The sequence below is a fragment of the Erinaceus europaeus genome, chromosome 4, assembly GCF_950295315.1.
Source record: "Erinaceus europaeus chromosome 4, mEriEur2.1, whole genome shotgun sequence".
NCBI lineage: Eukaryota > Metazoa > Chordata > Mammalia > Eulipotyphla > Erinaceidae > Erinaceus > Erinaceus europaeus.
The window spans coordinates 84,222,094-84,244,452 of record NC_080165.1 but is presented as its reverse complement, the minus strand read 5'-3'; the positions used below and the strand labels follow the sequence as shown (position 1 = coordinate 84,244,452).

The window sequence follows — 22,359 nt, the reverse complement described above, 5'->3', positions numbered from 1 at the left end:
TGTGTTCATAGCAGCACAATTCATAATAGCTAAAACCTGGAAGCAACCCAGATGCCCAACAGTAGATGAGTGACTAAGAAAGCTGTGGTACATACACACAATGGAATACAGCTATTAAAAACAATGAACCCACCTTATCTGACCCATCCTGGATGTAGCTAGAAGGAATTATTTTAAGGGAGCTAAGTCAGAAAGATAGAGATGAGTATGGGATGATCCCACTCATCAACAGAAGTTCAGAAAGAAGAACAGAAAGGGAAACTAAAAGCAGGATCTAATTAAATGGAGAGTGGGGCACCAAAGTAAAAAAAAAAAACCTATTGTGAGGGGGAGGGTAGACATTAGGCTTCCTGAGGTGGTGGGGGTGGGGTGGGGGTGGGAGTGGGTGGGTGGGATGGGACACTGTCTTTTGGTGGTGGGAATGGTGTTTATGTACACTCCTAGTAAAGTATATTCATATAAACAACTATTTAATTAATTTGAGAGGGGAAAAATTGATCATATGTCTCTAACTTTTTAAAACACAGATTGAGTCTTTTTAATACATATGCTGAGTCTTTGATATGTTGATTCTCTCAAAAGCCTAGACCAGGGAGAACAGAAGCAACTGGTAGCACAGCTATATACAAGATGCTAGGTATTACAAAGCAAACCCTAACAAACGGACTTTTCAAAGTTAACCCAATTACCAAATAATGAGATGATAACAATAACTAACCATCGTCTTCTTGAACCCTAAGACAGCAGGAACCTCACATTTCCGCTATAGAGCCTATATTTCCCCCAGTCCTGGAACCTTAGAGTGGGGCGCACTTTCCTGCATGCTTCTCTTAATTCAAACAAAATAATATTGCATCTGTGGATCGCAACTTAATCAAGCAACGAGTGCCACCCCAACATGCTTCACTTCAGACTTTGTACAGAGACTTCAGGTGTGGAATGACAACCCTTCAGCTTCATCACTCGGGTGAGACCTTCTCTTTCATAGTATTCTATAGTTCCATTTTAGGTGGTCCACTCCCCAATAAAGTCCCCAAATCTAGATATAGTCCAGGTCCTGAGATAGAGCATATGTTCACACGTGCCCACAAACCAGGGAAAATATATACCTGAAAGCAGAAGTACACAAGAGTCTGCAGGGAGTAACCCCCCAACATTTCATCTACACTATTCCAGCCTTTAAGTCCATGATTGTTCAACAATTTGTTAGGCTTTGTATGTTAACTCTCTTTGCTCTGAATGCCAACATGATGCTGACCAGACTTTCCTGGACAGAGGACTCCACCAATGTGTCCTGGAGCTCTCCTTCCTCAGAGACCCACCCTACTAGGGAAAGAGAGAGGCAGACTGGGAGTATGGTTCGACCAGTCAAAGCCCATATTCAGTAGGGAAGCAATTACAGAAGCCAGACCTTCCACCTTCTGCAACCCACAATGACCCTAGGTCTATACTCCCGGAGAGATAGAGAAGGGGAAAGTTATCAGGGGAGGGGATGGGATATGGAGATCGGGTTGTGGGAATTGTGTGGAGCTGTACTCCTCTTATTCTATGGTTCTGTTAATGTCTCCTTTCTTAAATAAATAAAAAATTGTTGATAAATGTCAATGTCTTCAATGTTTCCATAACTTATCCTAAGAGATAATTAAAAAATATTATACCAGGTTCTAGTCTGTTCTAGGCTGCACTGGAGAAAAATTCAGAGCTGGGGCCTTTTTCTTCATGTGTCTGTCTCTTTCTAGTTGAAAAAGTCAGCACAGCATTAAAGCTTTCTATTTATGCAAAAAAAAATCACATATAATTAACATTTACCTATCATTTAATGGCAGAAGTGTTGTAGGTACTTATAAATGTTTATTTCTAATAGTTTATATGGTCTTGAAAATTTTTAATTATTCAATTATATAAAATTAATAGTAAACTCATAATGTATTCATAAAATAAAGTATTTAGTAACATGAATATAATTAAAATCTTAGGCTGCTGACAGTTATGTCTTATCTAGCCAGCAATACCTTTTTTGAAGGCCTAACACCTTCAACAGGATCTTCAACTTAACTTTCAAAATTTACTCTGGTACTTATTTCAGTAACTGATACCTTAATGTAACTCAGTTATTCAGAACAAGGTTGAGCTTAACTTTCACTTCACAAGTCATTTTCTACTCCATTTTCTTTCCACACAACTTAACCTTTATTCCATGATCAAATCTTAATACCACTTTCACAGTACAGTCAGAACCTGATTTTCTTAGTCCCTTCAAATGATCATTTTGTCAATGGGAGCTACTTCAATGAATTATTCACCTGACCTTCTTTATGGACTCTTGTGCCATTTTCACCCTGATATCATATTTCCCACAATATGTGCAAAACAACCACCCAAAATATAAATTTGATCATGTCACTTTCTACTCAATTTTTCTCAGTAGCAAAATGAATTGGCCTATCTATTCTTTGACTCTATGTACTGCCTTCCTCATACTTAATATCCCAGTTTTAATGTTCTCTTTGCTGATCCAAAGACACTTAAATAAGGTTCCATTTCAGGGTATTTGCATGTGCTTTTTCCTTTACCAGAGATACCCTAGAGGGAGTTATTTCCTTTACTTGATGATCTTTTCATTTAGGCACCTGCTCAAAAATGCTCTTTGAGGAGACCTTCCCTAACCACCATTTCATGGTAGTGCCCGTCGTTCAGTTCTCCTCAAAGTATTTAATCTCTACCTTCTCACTGCTTTATTAATGTATTTATGCTTGCTCTTTTTCTCTTTTCGCTGAAAATAAGCTTTATGAAAGCAGATATTTGGTCTGTTTTATTCAGTTGTAGCTACAGAACCTTCAGAATAATGCACAAGACAATGACTCAATATGCGTTTTAGGGAAAATAATCAATACATTTGATACTTTCAAATACAAGTAAAATATTCCATTACAATATCTTAAATATTTTCTGGACCCCTCAAGAGTCCACCATTCATAAAGTATCCCTTTTTACCTATTTCTACAAATGACTTATACTTTTATAGGTGACCTTCATTTGCTTTGTATTCCAATGATTAATTCACTAAATATTGCAATGTTTGTGAAAGACGAATGTCCCCCCCCCCTTTTTTTTTTCACAAGGTTATTTCTGGGGCTTGGTATTGGCACTATGAATCCACTGCTCCTCAGGCCATTTTTTTTTTCATTTTATTGGATAGGACAGAGAGAAATTAAGAGTAAGATTGGGGAAATAGACAGGGAGAGAGAGACACCTGCAGACCTGCTTCACCGCTTATGAAGCAACCCCCTAACAGGTGAAAAGCCAGAGGCTCGAACCGTGATCCTTGTGCTAACCCAGTGTGTCAGCGCCCAACCCCCACTATTGTGTTCCCTTTCAAAGTGTCTATATATAATGTAAATGTTTTGATTATTTATGCTTTCACTACCACCTGAAAATTAGTTCTCATTCATTTAACTTTTGGGGGGAAAAACTGTTTATGCCTCTCAGAGTAATAAAATACTAGTAATTATATATAAAGAAACCTCTTAGTAAAAAAAAAAAAATCTCATTGTCCATACTGTAGATTTCTAATTAATTCATTTTCACAATTATTTGTTTTGCACATGCTATGTCTCAGTAAATAGATACTGAAGTAAACAGTACTGAAGTTAGATTCTGTTTCCTTAATTTGTGGGTTGATTTAAAGGTATAACCTTTGCTTCTAATTTTTTAATTTTCTGATTGTCAAATATATTTAAATATTGATCTGATGCAAAAATATAATTTAAATGAAAATATCTCATGTGTCCAGCATAAATGGATTTCTAAGCAATATTTTTATTGTGTCAATATTTCATAGTTAAGTAGTAATATTGTTCTGAAAACTAAATTTATCTAAGTATTAATATACTTTAATGTCAATTTTGAACTATTTTTACTTTAGTATTAAATTTTTCTTGGTTATTAACTAGTATGTAAAACATTTATATGTATTGAGTGCCCAGGATATGACAGCCACTATCCTTAATGAGTTTATATTTAATGAGGAATAATTCATAGAGGGCTTCTAAGAGGACAACAAGTGTGTGATTAGTTAAATGAAATAGCTAGCCGAGAGGATAAGAATGTTGGAAAGATTAAAGACTTTTGAATCTTTTCCCAGGATAGCTTGGCTTGCATCAATTTAATTTAGTATTTGTAGTGGATTTACTATGGGTACACAGTGAATACAAGTATCCCTTCTTACAGTTTCATAATATAGTAAGGCAAATGGCTATAGGAACTAGAAAAATGTGATCACTGGAAACTAATAGGCTTGATGAAAGTTAAATTGCCCATCAAGACACACTGGACACAAAGATTTTGCAGGATTCTTAGAGATACTATATTTCTTTTGTTTTAATTTTTTTTAGTTCTTCATATTGGCCAGTCCTATATTTTTAATTTAGTGAGGAGAATAAAAGTACTATAATAAAAGATAAAATATATGGTCTCACGTTAATAACAAAGTTTTCAAAATATTCAAAAGAAATTTGTCAAATATTTCTAAGTGAGTTTTATGCTAATCTTTATCATGTTCTGAATCTTCTGAATATATGATGATTCACATTACTGTCAAAATTATTTCTGTTCTGAAGTTGATTAAGTCTTATAATAATTAGAAAACCTCAGGTAACTTTGATTTTAAAATGCAGCTATTTAACTGATACTAACGACAATGACACCTGAAAAAGGAAAGAATTTCCCAAAGATAATATTGTTAATTGCACTACCTAAATTATATTGCAAATAACCTTTGTGTCTGCAACAATCACCATCTACTCTATTCATGGTATATAAATGTCTTTGAGGCTTAGTTCGCTACTCAGAAATTTAATTCTTTCTAACAACCAACTTCTTGCGGGTACTTACATATTCTTCATAAGTCTCATGGGCTGGAGGAGGGGGTGCCCTGTATCCTGGCACAATTGGTGCCCCCCGGGCTCGTGGAGTAGGCACTCCTCTTGCAGCAGGGTGCACTGGAAGAGCTCCACGGGTCACAGTGGTCCCCCGAGGAGTGAGAACACCTCGTCCCGGTGGTGGTGGAGGAGGAATGGCACCCCCACGACCCCTAGGAGATACAGGTTTAGCACAGGTGAGAAACAAGAAAGAAAAGCCCTCAAACAGATGAAGTTCTTATCTCACAGCAACCTTCATACAATGGAAGGAGATGTATATCTGCATAAATGTATATGCATGTATCAACTGAGAGTTTTAAATATTTTGTGGATATCAACCATGGGGAGATGAGAAACTGTACCAATGTGTCAACAACAACTGTACTGTAATTCATTAGCCCTACAACAAAGTAACATTATTTTCACTTCCACAACAGAATAAACTTTGCAAATACCAGTAATTATTTAGTTATCATGAAAGCCATGTAAATACCATTTACATGTTTACTTCTAAAACAAACAAACAAAAAACCTATCAGTGAGATCATTTAGCTGTAGAGTACAGGACTTGCTTTCCTGAGGGCACAGATTTAAGCTGCAGCATTGCCCCTGCCAGAGCTGTGTGATGCTCTGGTGTCTTCACTGTTTCTTTCTCTCTCTGCATGTCTCTTTTGAAAATTAATAAGTCCTAAAAATAAAAACAATAAAATAAAAGGGAAGTGAACAAAAACATTTGGATTTTATTACATATTGCAATGATAATCCAAAGTAGAACATCATAAAATATGTGGGTAGATAGTACATGAAACTGAGAAGCTGAATGTCAAATGCTGGAGCTTATTGACAGTGATAGGCAATGTTGCCATTACAAAAAGTAAATTCATATTTACAATAAAATGTAGAAATCTAGTCATGTTGATATTCTGTTCATTATAGAATCTTAAGATTGAAGTCCTTTGAAATTATAACTCATTGTTACTGATTTATCATTGTGCATGTAACTGATAAAGTTCCTTATGTAATTTATTTCCCTCTGCAAGTGAAATACATTAGTATTCTGCAATAAACAGGACAGACTGAATACTCTGTATTGCAGCACTTAACACAAAAGTAACTTGTACTAAAAGCTGAGATCAAACGGTTGCATCCAACTTTTATAGTATTCAGAGGTCTTTGGAAGGTTGAGTGTTGTCTGAAGTCTTTGCACAAAGGCATAGTTATTTCACATTTTATTATGTCTGAAAGGCTGGCCACCAGAAAGTACTGCTTTCAGCAGGAACACTAAAGCTTCAGGGAAAATGATGATCATTGGGATGTCAACAATCACACTGTCTGTACCTACATGTGGGGGATGTAGGTTATGTTTTTCACTATTAATAGCGGCCAGCTGGCTCTTTCTTGTTTTCAGAAAATGAGCTTTTATAAGTAAATGGTAAGAATACTAATAAAGGCAGGGCACCAAAGTAAAAACCCTGTGGTGAGGGGTAGACATGCAGCTTCCTGGGACAGTGGGGGGTGGGAGTGGGTGGGAGGGATGGGTCACAGTCTTTTGGTGGTGGGAATGGTGTTTATGTATACTCCTAGTAAAATGTAGTCATATAAATCACTAGTAAATTAATATGAGAGGGGGAAAATTAATTGTATGTCTCGAAGATTTTCAAAACACAAACTGAATCTTTTCAATATATAGGCTGTGTAATTGATATGCAGACTCTCTCAAAAGCCTAGACCAAGTAGATCAGAAGCAAACCATAGCACAGCTTTATACAAGATACTAGGTACTGTACAGCAAACCCTAACAAAAGGACTTTTCAAAGTTAACCCAATTACCAAATAATGTGATGATAACATTAACTATTCATTGTCTTTTTGAACCCTAAGACAGCAGGAACCTCACATCTCCCCTATAGAGCCTCTACTTCCCCCAGTCCTGGAACCAATGGATAGGGCCCACTTTCCTGTATGCCTCTTCCAATCCATATCAAATAATATTGCATCTGCCAATTGCAACCTACTCAATGCAACGATTGCCACCTCAACATGCTTCACCTCAGACTGTGTCCAGAGACTTCACGTGTGGAATGACAACCCTTCAGCTTCATTACTGGGGTGAGACCTTTCCTTTCATAGTATTCTCTAATTCCATCCCAGGTGGATCACTTTCTAACAAAGTCCCAAAACCTAGATATAGACCAGGTTCTGTGAGAGAGAGCATATGTTCACACGTATCCGTAAACTACTGCAAAATATATACCTGAAAGCAGACGTACACTAGAGTTTGCAGTGAGTACCCCCCTAACACTTCCTCTACACTAGTCCAAGCTTTGGGTCCATGACTGCTCAACAATTTGTTTGGCTTCGTATGTTAACTCTCTTTTCAGTCACCAGGTTCCAGATGTCATCAGGATGCCAGCCAGGCTTCCCTAGACTGAAGACCCCACCAATGTGTCCTGGAGCTCCACTTCCCCAGAGACCCACCCTACTAGGGAAAGAGAGAGGCAGACTGGGAGTATGGACCGACCAGTCAACGCCCATGTTCAGCGGGGAAGCAATTACTGAAGCCAGACCTTCTCCCTTCTGCAACCCACAATGACCCTGGGTCCATGCTCCCAGAGGGATAGAGAATGGGAAAGCTATCAGGGGAGGGGGTGGGATATGGAGATTGGGTGGTGGGAATTGTGTGGAATTGTACCCCTCCTACCCTATGGTTTTGTTAATTAACACTTTCTTAAATAAAAAAAAAAAAGAATACTAGTAAAGGATTTAAAGTTTAAATGGATTAGAGGGCTGATGAATAGATTAATTGTAAAATAATTTATTCTGAATCTAATGTCTAGAGAACATTCTTCAAGACTGGGGGGAGGTAAAATGCAAACAAACAAAAAAATCAAATAGTTCCAGCACCTTCTTCAAGCGCCTTCTTCAGTCTGGTTGAGAACACAGTACCTATCATAAGAATATAATCACACATCCAAAAATGGTGTAAGGAAGAATTTTATCTTCACTAGGTCTCTGAGCACCTGTTTCCTCACTAGAAGGGTGATTGGATGTCTTGGTTCTGATATACAAATGTTCTCTGTCCTCTTGCTGAGTTTAGTTAGCATATCAGTACTTCCAGGTATTTATATGTGGATAATAAATGTTTACCCCATGTAAAGCCATAATCACAAATCTTAGTTATATCACTAAATAATTATAGGGATTATAATTCCTAGGCATGAGGTGGGTTTCTATTCTGTTAAGTAAAATTAGATTTCAGAATCTTTAACAATTTTTCCCTTGTTTAAAGTTAGAAGATACACCAAATCTAATTTTGCTATCCACTCATCAGTTGTCTTGCAGACTCCTAGCAAACCTGTCTTCTGAATCTGACTCATTACCTCCTGTGTACTATATCTTTTTATTTTAATACTAGGCTCATTGCTACCTGCTCCATTAACTCCAGAGTTACTTCACATATTTTAAGGTACTGCTCCTCACTGAATCCACTTTGCAGTGTTTTTCCCCCATTATTTTTGACATTGTAAAATCTCCCCATCTTAATTTCTTTCTTTCTCTCTTTATTTTTATTTATTCATTTATTTATTTTTATCAGAGCACTGTTCAGTTCTGGCTTATGGTGATGTGGGGGATTGAACCTGGGACTTTGTTTCCTCAGGCATGAGAGTCTTGTTTGCATAACCATTATGCTATCTACCCACCACCCATCTTAATTTATCTCCTGCTCATTTCTGAACCAAAAGCAATCCAATAATGATTTCATCAGTTCTTTAAATTTCTTCTCAGTTGAAATCACCAAAGATGTCCAAATCTATTGGATTATTTTTCTGTCCTATTTCCTCTGCATCTTTACTGCTATATTTGCCACTGTATTTTCTGGGGGTAAATGCCTTTATATGCTTATGATTCAGATTTTCTCCATATGATCTGATCTGTTCAGTTCTTACTTTTTTTAACCTCCCTTTGCTGGCTTCTTTATTCTTGCACTAAAACTGGAACACTGGTACACCCACTTTTAGTCCTCAGTCCTCTTTATTTTTCCTCATAATGTATCCTGCACTTTCATTCTAATGATAACTATCATATATGCCTTTCCTAAATTGTCAATATTCTAGATTATATACATTATATCAGTAATTTCTAAATTTATCTGCATATTAGAACTATCTAGAGCTCTTAGGAAAAAGATGCATTGGATCGACCTTCTCGTGGTGCATCCTGTGAGTACCCATTTATTGGGGAAACTGAGGATCCTTCCTAGCCGACTGAATCCACATGGATCCCAGTCACTTTCAAAGCCAGCAACAAGAAGACATCAGGCTCAACCTGACGCTGTTGACTGACTATGGAAGAAGGGCAAACACTAGAAGAAGAAGAAGGAAAAATTACATTACAGATTACACACCAGGCCAATGGAATCACAGTTTCTAGAGATAGGAAGCTTTCATTAAATCTGATGTATAGTCCACTTTGGGAACTACTATTTTATATGAATCCTGAAATTAAAAAAAAAATCTTAACAAGGGTACCATGTAGCCATTTCTAAGCTATTTTAAATGTCCAGAACCAAATAAATAAATAAATAAAGTATGAGTTACCTGTTCAAAAGCACACTAGCAATCTATAAACTAGGGCAAATTATAAATGCAATTATATACTTCATTTAACTTGGTCCTTCACTTAATTTTAGTTGGTACTACTATTAATATGTAACCAGGCTAAACATATCCTTGTTCTGGGACAGCCTTTTGCCCTTAATATTTCATATTTTACTATATATTTTCATGTACCATGCAACCATGATGTGTATTAGAGATGACATTTACCTTATCATTCCAACACATAGATGAAATTTTCTATTATCTGTCCCAATGAAAAGATTTAATAGTTTTCATAGATACTTTTATGGGAATGTAAATTCCTTATTTAAAAAATATAAAATCATTATAGAATTTAAAAAAATATGTTGGGAACCATACTTTGTGCATGAATGTAAATGTATCAACATAACATTAAATTCATAATTTCATAAATATGTACAAATTAGAATATATTAACTCATGTTTTTAAGAATTTTTGACGAACTTAATCCTCTACTAAGTGATTTCCTTATGTCCTTTTAATTGGAGATACATTTTCTCACATTGTTTGAGAAACAAGTTCCTGATTTAGCTTGATAGCTGACATGGGAGAGTATGCCTCTTGCTATGTATGTACTTGAGCCAGGTTTGATCTCAGCCTCCACCACAGTGGGGTAAGCTATGTGACTGTGGTGTATTTTTCTCTGTATGTGTCTGTCTTTCTCTTTCTATTGTTCTCTATCTGAAAAAAAAAATTCTAGAGCTGAAAAACCCTATAACCAAAAAAATTGAAGTTAACAGTCTATTTTCTCTTTTTTTATGCTATTATTAATATTATACATGTATTAGTGTAAAAATAGCTTAATTTTCAACATGAATTTTCCATTAATATGTATAGTATTAGGAATGTATGATATATGGGATAGTAAAAATAGAGCTTTCTATATACTTTCAAGTGGTTTAATTAGCTGGTCTTAGGTAACAAGTGGCCCACTGTGATTCTTGTCTCAAAACTGCACACAATTTCCAGCCCTACATATTCTCCAAGGATAGAAATGCAAATAAAGATAACAGTAAGATTCTACTTTACACCTGTGAGAATGGCATATATTAGAACTGCATTGGTAACAATAAATGTTGATGAGGATGTGGGGAGAAAGAAATGCATCTACATTGCTGGTGGGAATGTAAATTGGTCCAAATCCTCTAGAAAACAGTTTGGCAACTTCTCAGGACACTAGAAATGGACTTATTTTATGACTCATCAAATTCTCTCCTTGGAACTTATACAAAAGAGGCAACAAAACCTATCTGAAGACAGCTATATACCTATGTTCATAACAGCACATTCCCAATAGCCCATGGAAGCAACCTAGATATTCAAAAACATATGAGTGGCTAAGAAAGTTGTCAAATGTTTACACAGTGTAATACTACTGAGCTATTAAAAATGATGAAGTCCTTTGCTCATCTTGGATGGAACTTGAAGTAATCATGTTAAATGAGATAAGCCAAACTGAGAAGGATGATTTCATCCATAGGTGGAATTTAAGAAACAAAGGCAGGGAGAGAAACCAAAAATTAAAACTTGTATTGAGTTTGATGGATTGCACCAGGGCATGAAGCTCTGGGGAAAGTGAGAAAGTGTGGGACCTGGGGTGAGACTCCATGGTCCTAGTGCATGATAGTGGAAATGACCTAAATAAGGGGTGAAGATTGTTTTGTAGATGTCTATCATGGTGAGATAAGAAATTTATCCTATGTGTCAATATTTATATTGTAATTCATTACCCCAATAAAGTAAAACAAAAATAAAGCTCCCCATCAATTTTTCTAAGGTATTTATTTATGTATTATTTGTTGAATAAAGATAGAAGTCAAGAAGGAGGGGATAAATAGGGAGGGGCAGAGAAAAAGACAGAAAGATCTGCAGCACTCCCTCACTACTTGTGAAGCTTAGGGGACCCAAAAGTTGAACCTGGGTCCTTGTGCTTTGTACCTTATACACTCAACGAAGTGCACTACCACCCAATCCTTATTTAAAATTTAGATCAGAACACCCATGCTCAGCAAAGAAGCAATTATAAAAGCCAAAGTTCACACCTTCTGCAACCCATAAAAAATTCTGATCAGAAGGCTCTGAACTCCAATTCTGTTAAGACCCAGAGAGAGAAAAGGAAAAAAAGAGAGGGCACTTGAAAGTAGCAATAGGTGTTGGTGTGACTTAGAAAGGAAGAGAAGGCAGGAACATAGGGGAAAAAAGGGCAAATATAAATAAATATTTATTAACTCATTAGAAATTGAAATTTTACTAACATTGAAATTTTCTAGAGTCCACTAACATGATATATGCAATATGAGATTAAGATACTTTAAAGGGAGTGGGGCGGTAGCACAGCAGGTTAAGTGCATGTGGCGCAAAGCGCAAGGACTGGTGTAAAGATCCCTGTTTGAGCCCTGGGCTCCCTACCTGCAGGGGAGTCACTTCACAGGGGGTGACGCAGGTCTGCAGGTATCTATCTTTCTCTCTCCATCTCTGTCTTCCCCTCCTTCTCACCATTTCTCTCTGTCCTATCCAACAACGACAACATCAATAGCAACAACAATAACTACAACAATAAAAGAAAGATACTTTAATAACTAAATGAAATCTATTGATATGGTTATTTCTCAAAAGCATGTTAATGAATGCTTTTAAAAAATTCCCAAAGGAATTTAGAGTATATAAACGTGCTCTATCAGTAGTCACTATAAACATATACACATAGCTTATACCATAGTGAACTGCTAAATTTGGCATTTTTATGCTACAAAAATGACACATTAGTTAATTATTAATAATTTAATTAATCATTTTATTTGGACATGTGTGGGTCACTCCAGGTCCCCCGCCTCCTCGGCTGCTGGTGGTGGGGGTCAGAGTGGGCCCCTTGGGAGATCTAGGGTGACTCTGCATGAGGATACAGTGCATGGAGAGACAAACAGTCAGCTCTGGGAGAAGCCTCTGAGGGACAACTCATTTATTGGGGGATACAAGCAATCAGATATGCCCATTGTCCAGAGAGAAGGTTGAGGTAATCATTAACACAAACACAATGCATAGAGGTAATCATTAACCCAAACACAAGTTACATCTTGACCTACAAAGTATTTGATCACAACTGGAAAGTTACCTACAAGACTTGGTCATGAGCTCATCAATGCAATTTTCTCAGGGGGTAAATTACAGGCACTTCAGGGGAGGGGGGAAGGGAGCAACTGAGTAAAATCAAGATATCTGCAGTGGGTTACAAGCTGACCATACACAATACACAGTAATTCACGGCCTTTGTTTTAAGGGGACAGAGTGGCATGTACAGAAAGGTTGCCCCATCAGGAAAGCCATCCATCATTAGTTCATGAGGTCAGAAGAGAGCTGCCATTGTCTCTACCCAGAAAGGGGAAGAACTTGGGGTTGACCCACTCAGATTCTCATGGAAACAATGGCCAGGACTTCCCAGACAGTGAGCACATTTCCCACAAATATGTTTGCAACAATATATTTTATAAACCAACATAGGTGGTCTGAAGTGTGGAAGTATAGGTTATTACAAACTCCTGCTATGTACATAGGTGTGCATAGGTCTTCTTGGATAGGTGTCTTTGTCAATAAAAAAAAAAAAAAGACTGAATTCATAAAAAGTATGAGAAGAGTTAAAAAAAAAAAAAAGTAAAATACATATATTACCAGAGCACTACTCAGCTCTGGCCTGTGGTGGTGTGGGGGATTAAACCTGGGCCTTTGTAGCCTCAGGCATGAGAGTCACTTTGCATAACCATTATGCTACCTATCCCTGCCCTGTCATATAATTTATTTTTTTATTAATTTTATTTTTGAGAGAGATGCAGAGAGAGACACACACAAATACACACACACACACACACACACACACACACACACACACACACACACACACACACACACAGAAACACCAGAACACTGCTCAGCTCTGGTTTATGGTAGGCAGGGGATTGAACCTGGGATTTAGGAGCCTCAGGCATGAGAGTCTGTTTGCATAACCATTATGTTGTCTCCCCTGCCCATCATATAAATTTTCAAGTAAGCAAATTTCTTAAGTTGCATTAAAGTATTCTATTTTTTCAGAAACAAATGCAAAAATAAGTATTCAAATCCTTTTCAGAAGTTTTTTTCTGCAATCATAAATACTTTTCTCGAATTGCCACATTTATTTTATCTTTAAATAGAAAATTATTTCTTGGGTATTTTGTTTGTACATCTATCATCATTTATTTATTTTTATATGTATGAACTTTTTAAAAGTTATCTATGAGGTAAATGATAAAACTGAGGTGTTTTGACAGCAGTGGTTTAAAGTATTTGAAACATAATTTGAGAAATATTGAATTGCTAAAATATCTTAGAATTTCTTAGGATGACTTTTATGCAGTATTTGAAAACATATTCTAGATCTATGTCCTTTAGAAATTTGAAGGTCAACTATTATAAGGTGAAAAATATGACTGAATTAGATAGTCTTTATATGCAGGCTGTATTTTATTTTACTTGCTTTGCAAACCAATACTCTCTGCCGAAAGTTTGACAAATTCAAAATCATATAAAACAAGATCTGACGCAGAAAGAGTTCAACTTCTTTGCAAAGTGAACAACATTATATAAAAATCCCCTTTGATGGCCAAGGATATTGCAGTCATATCTAATTCAACTTAAAAATACTCCTGTAATCAATTTTACTATATGCTTCGGGTTTTTCTGGACTGGTGTCATCTCTATCATCAACCATCTCTTAATCTCTCTGGCATAAAGGCAACTTCAAATACAAAATAAATTTCTAATTTTATCATTCAGTCAAGTACATCCTAATTCAGAGAGGCAATCAATTTCACTACCTTTATGCATTCATAGAACAGAACCAAAAAAGTAGAAAATCAGTCTTGTTTCTCTAGTATTCTTAGGACAGAAAAGAGTTCAAATTTTTACTTCTGCAGTCCGATTATCTGTGTGACCTTAGACAGATATCTTACAACTTTCTGTATCTCTTCTTTTTTTTCCCTCCATGGTTATAGCTGGGGCTAGGCGCCAGCACACTACAAATGCACTGCTCCTGGTGGCTATTTTTACCATTTTAAGGATAGGACAGAGAGAGATTGAGAGAGGAGGGGAATATAAAGAGAGAGAGGAAAAAAGACACTTGCAGACTTCCTTCACTGCTAGTGAAAGGAGAGCCGGGGCTCAAACCCAGATTCTTGCACTGGTCCTTCAGCTTAGTACTATGTGTCCTTAATTGGGTGCACCACTGCCCAAGTCCCTGTGCCTCAATTTCTAATCTGAAAATAATACCCTGAGGAGGCAGGCAGTGGCGTACCTGGTTAAGCGCACACAGGGCCTAAGCACAAGGACTTGTGCAAGGATCCTAGTTGAAGTCCCTGGCTCCCCACCTGCAATGGGGACTCTTCACAAACTGTAATCATGTCTGCAGGTGTCTGTCTTTCTCTTTCCCTCTCTATCTCCCCTTCCTCTCTCAGTTGCTCTCTGTGCTCTCAATTGCTCTCAGTGCTGGCACCAAGCCTCAATGATAATCCTGGAGATAATAATAACAATAATAATAATACCATCCCTGGAGGACTTAATGATACAATTTATTAAGGTTCTATATGTTATGTAAGCATTCATTATTATTGCAGATGTGGCTTATTCCTAGATGTGATCATGATACATAGCTGGTTTGCAAAATACTGCCATCCTCATTTGCTATTAATTTATGTAAAGTAAGAGCTAATGTACCTTGCAGGAGTTGTGGGAGCTATTCTGATCCCTCTGCCTCTAATACCTCTGCCACGACCTGAGTCTTCTGAACCATTTAAGTAAGATAGTTCACGCAGCTGCTCCTGACGAATTTCATCATTATAGTCCTAGGAGAAAAGAAGAAAGAGACTTGATAAATGAAAATAGGGTGTTGGATTACTAGAAAGAATGAATTGTAAGAAAAAAATAATTTATTTTTATAACACATAAAATATTGACATATGGAAATCTGAAATTATGTAAAAGAAAATATTTTAAAATCTCTATGTTTATATATGGAAATTGAAGTACACTTTTTATCAAGGAATTACTCAGCAGGAAATCACAAAAGATTTCTTGTGATATCATGTGGGTTTTTAAATTTTAATGTATATATTTATGAAATGGAAACATTGACAAGACCATAGGATGAGGGGTACAATTTCTACCACCAAAGTTCTGTATCCCATCCCCTCCCCTGATAGCTTTTCTATTCTTTAACCCTCTGGGAGTATGGACCCAGGGTCATTATGGGGTGCAGAAGGTGGAAGGTCTGGCTTCTGTAATTGCTACCCCTCTTGACATGGGAGTTGACAAGGTGATCCACACTCCCAGCCTGTCTCTCTCTTTCCCTAGTGGGACAGGGCACTGAGGAAGAGGAGCTCCAGGACACATTGGTGGGGTCATCTGTCCAGGGAAGTCCAGCTGGCATCATGGTAGCATCTGGAACCTGGTGGCTCAGGCAAGACCTAGGCCCTGTGATAATCATGTGTTATGTTTGGCAGGAAAGAAAGATAGCATTATAGGCAAAATCTTAGAATGTACAAACTTTAGGATTGTTGATGAAAGCATTACTGTAAAATTAATTTACTGGAATAATATATTTCAACTATGAATGAATGTATAAGTTTCTTTTTTTTTCCTCCAGGATTATTGCTGGGGCTCTATACCTGCACTAGAATCCACTGCTCCTGGAGACCATTTTTTTCCTTTTGCTGCCCTTGTTGTGGTTGTCATTGTTATTGTTGTTATAGCTATTGTTGGATAGGATAGAGATAATTCCAGAGAGGAGGGGAAGACAGAGAGGAAGAGAGAAAGATAAACACCTGCAGACCTGTTTAACCACTTGTGAAGCAACCGCCTCCTCCCGCAGGTGGGGAGCCAGGGCCTCAAACCTGGATCCTATGCCGGTCCTTGCGATTTGCACCATGTGCACTTAACCAACTGCACTACTTCTCAGCCTCCATGAATGTATAACTTTCAAATAGTTTCTGAAGCAGAAATAAAATGAGGGCAATATCACAAACAAAGCCGATATTGCACAGGTGTTAAAATTATAGAAAACTATAAATAAAATGGAAGTTTCCAAAAACTGGGAAATTATACATCTGATAAATTTTGATCAATAATGTTAAAAATAAGTTGTCTTTGTGTTAAATATTTAATCACTGGATTGACAGGAAATGATACCCACTGTAAAAGGCACAGTTATTTCATAGAAATAATTATAAATTCTGTCAAAGTCAAAAGGACCAAGTCTACTTTTTATCAATGAGAACAGTGAATGATATTTTGTTGCTATTAATATACAAATTTGTACACACACACACACACACACACACACATCTAGATGTACATACAAAACAGAACAATTCATTATTTTTTACTGAATCTAGTTAAATCCTTTTCAGTAAACATCTGTTTAAAGGATATCCAGCAAATTGAATACTGTTAAAGAAGCATCTAGGGTTCAAGTTAGAAACATTTGTAAAGGGAAATCTAGCAATAATGATGTCTTAGGGCTAGTTATGGGGTCCAGAATCACCTGTACCATCATGTCAAATAATGCCATCCTGCTTCTTCATATATGCAGTGCAATAATATCAAATGAAACCTGTGCATACTTACTCACATGTCTGTCTAAAATGTGGCAGGGATGCTTTCAGTCTATAAGCATTCCAAATCCAGCTTTATCTCATTTCCCAAAAGTGCTTTGTTTACAAACGAAAGTACTATTCACTCAAAAGTACTTATTTTCTTATTTTAACATGTGTTTATGTTTATCCTCTTCAATACTAGATTACAGTGATAATGGGGTCAACACAGTTGTATGAAGAGCGATGCAGTAGAAAATTACAGTTTCTAACAAGTCATATATTATTCAATTTCCACCTCTTAAATTACACATTAAAGCAACAACCAAACTCAAGAATGACAAGTCTATTATTTATTAGGATCAGGGAAGGTGATGAATTGCTACTTCTAAGTAAATTAAAAAGTGACAATCAAAACAACAATTAATTTCATGATTTTCCTATGTAACATTCCCAAACTGCAAAGGGGATCTTTCCAGATTTGTTTTTATGATTTATTGTTATTTACCTGATGAGATAAAGAGAAGATGTAGCAGCACTCTGGCATCCATAGAGTTCTATTCATTTTCTTTTTGTATTCATGTGCTTCCAGGTATTGTTCCCATGCATGATAGGTACTTGCTCTCCCACTGAGTAGTTCTCTATTCCAAAAATATGTTCCTTACATAATAGACTTGAAAGTCACAATTACTCCTTGATCCATGAATTCAATATTTTGTTGGTAGACATTCAAAATATTAATTTCTTTGTATATATCAGTCAGTGGCATTGGATTATATAGATAGAAGTTTTGTCAGATAAAATGAGAACAAAAAATGATCAGATGATCAGCATGTCTCACACTGTGGATTTATATGCAACTGAATTTATTTGCAAGAAAAAAAATTGAAAGAAATATTTTTTTCCTAAGCTGCAGGTGCCAAAAGTGGACTTAAAATATTCAGTAAGCCAAGTTGTTAGCAGATGTATAATTCAGGCTTTATCATTTTATTTCTAGAGCACAGGCAAAATAGATTTAGCATAATTATTAAAGGTTACAGAAGTTTTGTAGTAACAAATGATCATTAGCTTCAATATAATGTCAGCAGGGCTTTAGGTCCTAATAAAGTCTGTTTACCTGGTGAATCTTTGAAACCAAACATTGACTTCTTTTCACTTATGTAAATCTTAGATGGTCCATTCCTCCATTGTAAAGCTATTTTATCTACATTGAAAATTTTTTGTTTAGGGAACTCACCTTTATCAGTAATCATAGGTAGACTTTCTGAATAACTTTATTTTAATGAGAGGGGGAGACAGAGAGAGAGAGAGAGAGAGAGAGAAGAAGGAGAGAGAGAGAGAAGACAGAGACCAGAGCACTGCTCAACTCTGGCTTATGAGAGTGCTGAAAATTGAACCTGGGACCTTTGGTGCCTCAAGCATGACTGTCTTTTGCATAACCATTATGCTGTCTCTCAAGCCCTGTATAACTCTTAATAGCTTCCACAGGATCACTTAATGATTCTCCTTACACTTTTATGTTATAAAGATGGCTCCTTTAATTAAACTTCAATAATCAGTGCTTGCAAGCTTCAAGCTTTACTCTCCATCTTTCCTCACCTCCTTCAAACTGTTTCTGTATCATCAGGAAGGTTTACTTTACCTTTTGGTCAATTATATGTTTACTAAAGTAGCACTTTTAATTTCCTTGAAGAACTATTAGTTTGCATTTAAAAGTTGTATAACTAAAAAATAAATAAATAAAGTTGGATAACTGACACAAAAGGTCTAGCTCTTAGCCACTCAGCTTCTGAATACATTCCTCCATACACTTGCTCTAGCTTTTGATTTAAAGTGACCAAAAAAAAAGGGAACCTTCTTTTCACTTAATCATTTAGAGAATTGTAGAATCATTAATTAGCTTAATTTCAATTTTATTATCAACAGAATTTGACTAAGAAGATCTGAAAGGGAAACTAAAAGCAGGACCTGATCAAATTGTAAGTAGGGCACCAAAGTAAAAACCCAGTGGTGAGGGGTAGACATGCAGCTTCCTGGGCCAGTGGGGGGTGGGAGTGGGCAGGAGGGATGGGTCACAGTTCTTTGGTGGTGGGAATGGTGCTTATGTACACTCCTAGCAAAATGTAGACATATAAATCAGTAGTTAATTAATATGAGAGGGGGGAAATCAATTGTATGTCTCAAAGTTTCTCAAAAAACAAACTGAATCTTTTTAATATATAGGCTATGTATTTGATATGTGGACTCTCTCAAAAGCCTAGACCAAGTAGATTAGAAGCATCCAAAAGCACAGCTATATACAAGATACTGGATACTGTACAGCAAACCATAACAAAGGGACTTTTCAAAGTTAACCCAATTAACAAATAATGTGATGATAATATTAACTATCGATTGTCTTTTTGAACCCTAAGACATCAGGAACCTCACATCTCCACTATAGAGCCCCTACTTCCCCCAGTCCTGGAACCCTTGGATAGGGCCCACTTTCCCGTATGCATCTCCCAATCCAAACCAAATAATATTGCATCCGCCGATCACAACCTAACCAACGCAACGATTGCCACCTCAACATGCTTCACCTCAGACTGTATCCAGAGACTTCACGTGTGGAATGACAACCCTTCAGCTTCATTACTCGGGTGAGACCTTTCCTTTTATAGTACACTCTAATTTCATCTCAGGTAGTTCACTTTCTAACAAAGTCCCATAACCTAGATATACACCAGTTTCTGTGAGAGAGAGCTTATGTGCACACGTATCCATAAACCACTGCAAAATATATACCTGAAAGCAGAAGTACACTAGAGTTTGCAGTGAGTACCTCCCTAACACTTCCTCTCCACTATTCTAAGCTTGGGATCCATGATTGCTCAACAAATTATTTGGCTTCATATGTTAACTCTCTTTTCAATCACCAGGTTCCAGATGCCACCAGGATGCTGGCCAGGCTTCCCTGGATTGAAGACCCCACCAATGTGTCCTGGAGCTCAGCTTCCCCAGAGACACACCTTACTAGGGAAAGAGAGAGGCAGACTGGGAATATGGACCGACCAGTCAACGCCCATGTTCAGCGTGGAAGCAATTACAGAAGCCAGACCTTCTACCTTCTGCAACCCTCAACGACCCTGGGTCCATTCTCCCAGAGGGCTAGAGAATGGGAAAGCTATCATGGGAGGGGGTGGGTTATGGGGATTGGGTGGTGGGAATTGTGTGGAGTTGTACCCCTCCTACCTTATGTTTTTGTTCATTAATCCTTTCTTAAATAAAAAATTTTTTAAAAAATTTCAATTTTATTGTATCTCATACAATGAAGATATCAAAAGAGGAGAGAGATTAAGAAACAACTGGCGGATAGTGGTCAAGTGGTGGTGCACCCAGTTGAGCACACATGCTACACTGCACAAGGATCCAGGTTTTTCCCTATCTGCAGGGGGAAAGCCTCACAAGTGATGAAACAGGGCTGCAGTTGTCTCTCTGACTCTCTCCCTCTCTACTTCCCCCTACTCTCTTGATTTCTGGATGTCTCTATCCAACAAATAAAGATAATTAAAAAGAGAGAAGGAAATAGCTGGTGGATGAAGCAGAACACACCCAGTACTCATCAATTAATTCTACTTTATTTTTTTTGTTTTGTTTTAATTTGCTTTTGTTTTCTTTAATCATCACTGGATCTTGCCACCTTAGGTCAATTTTTTCAGAGAAAGACAGAGACAGAGATCAAGAAACAGAAATACACCATAGTACTGAAACTTCCTTTAGTGTGACTGGGGCCATACTTGAATCTTTGTCATATCTATGACAGAAAAAACACAGGATCCAAGTAAGCTGTCTTGATGAGCTTAATTTTGTTATCAAAATGTGTCCCTGAAAGCAATTTTTATGTCAACACTGATCATTGATTGTTGTTAACAGATATTATAATAATAATTAATTCATTTGAATACTGTGAGAATTATCTAGGTGTAATAAAAGTAAGCATGTGCCATTGAAAACAGGGAGATACAACCAATTTTCAATTTATGAACATCAATATGTCTGCAAAGCACAATACAAAAAATACTCATTTCTATAAAGTGTTAACAAAATCAAGCCACTATAGAGACCAGGGTTTTAGCAAACTGACTAGTATGAATACTGGCAGAGCCAATTCCGTGGACATACTCTAGTTAATTTGGAATACTTCACTTATTGTATATCCCTAGGTGAGGGATTTATGGACCAACTTACATTGTCACAAACCCTGTAGGAGAGCCTCTAACCCCCCCGTCCCAGCCCACCCCCACCCCAATCCCACACACAGGTACAGCCTCTTCAACAGCAACTGATTCAGTATTTAAAGTGTGAAGTAGTATCCCATTGTTGTTTTCATTTGCATTTTCCTTAGCAACAGCGACTTTAAGTATTTTTTTATTATGCTTAGTGAGAAAAGCCAGAAAGAGAAAGACCAATAACAAATGACCTCGCTTATCTGTGGAACTTAAAAACAAAGAACTGGGGAGTCTGGCAGTAACACAGTGGGTTAAGCACAGGTGGCACAAAGCTCAAGTACTGGCTAAAGGATCCCTGTTCAAGCCCAGGGCTCCCCACCTGCAGGGGAGTCCCTTCACAGGTGGTGATGCAGGTCTGCAGGTGTCTGTCTTTCTCTCTCCCTGTCTCCCCTCTCTCCATTTCACTCTGTCCTAACAACGACAACATCAATAACCACAACAATAATAATTGCAACAACAATGAAAAACAAGGGCAACTAAATAAATGAAAAATAAAAGAACATCATAAAATAATATGAAAATAAATGAAAAAAAAAAGAACATCATAAAAAAAAGAACAGTAAGAGGTGAAACTTAAAGAAAAAAATAGTGAAACTTGGACTGAGGGTGGCATATTGCTGCAAAGAAAAGCCATTGGGATTTTATTATATCTCCTAGACACTACTTATGGGAAGATGAAAAGTTCTACCAATATGTTCGAGACTATACTGTAAGTTATCAACCCCCAATAAAATTAAAAAATAAAAATATCAGTTTTTAAGAACATTAAATGTATGCTCTCCATTTTTTCTAGCATTCATTTAATAATAAAATACTAAAGGGTCATGGAGTAAATAAACAAAAAATATATTTTGGACTGAGATAAAAAAAAATTGTTGGGTGTCAGGCAGGTGGTAGCGCAGGGGGTTAAGC

The 22,359-nt window shown here is 36.9% G+C and overlaps 1 protein-coding gene across 3 annotated transcripts in view; it reads right to left on the bottom strand.

The window, feature by feature from the left end:
- The window catches only part of KHDRBS2 (KH RNA binding domain containing, signal transduction associated 2), an 829,362-nt gene that overhangs the window by 310,277 nt on the left and 496,726 nt on the right, over positions 1–22,359 (bottom strand). For all 3 annotated transcript variants that reach the window (XR_009549510.1, XM_060189997.1, XM_060189998.1), the window contains 2 exons: positions 15,303–15,430; positions 4,894–5,092 (listed from right to left, as the gene is read on the bottom strand). Coding sequence is in view for 2 of the 3 variants with exons in the window: in XM_060189997.1 (XP_060045980.1) it covers positions 4,894–5,092; positions 15,303–15,430 (327 nt within the window). In the remaining variant the exon portion in view is untranslated. The remainder of the gene's footprint in view (positions 1–4,893; positions 5,093–15,302; positions 15,431–22,359) is intronic.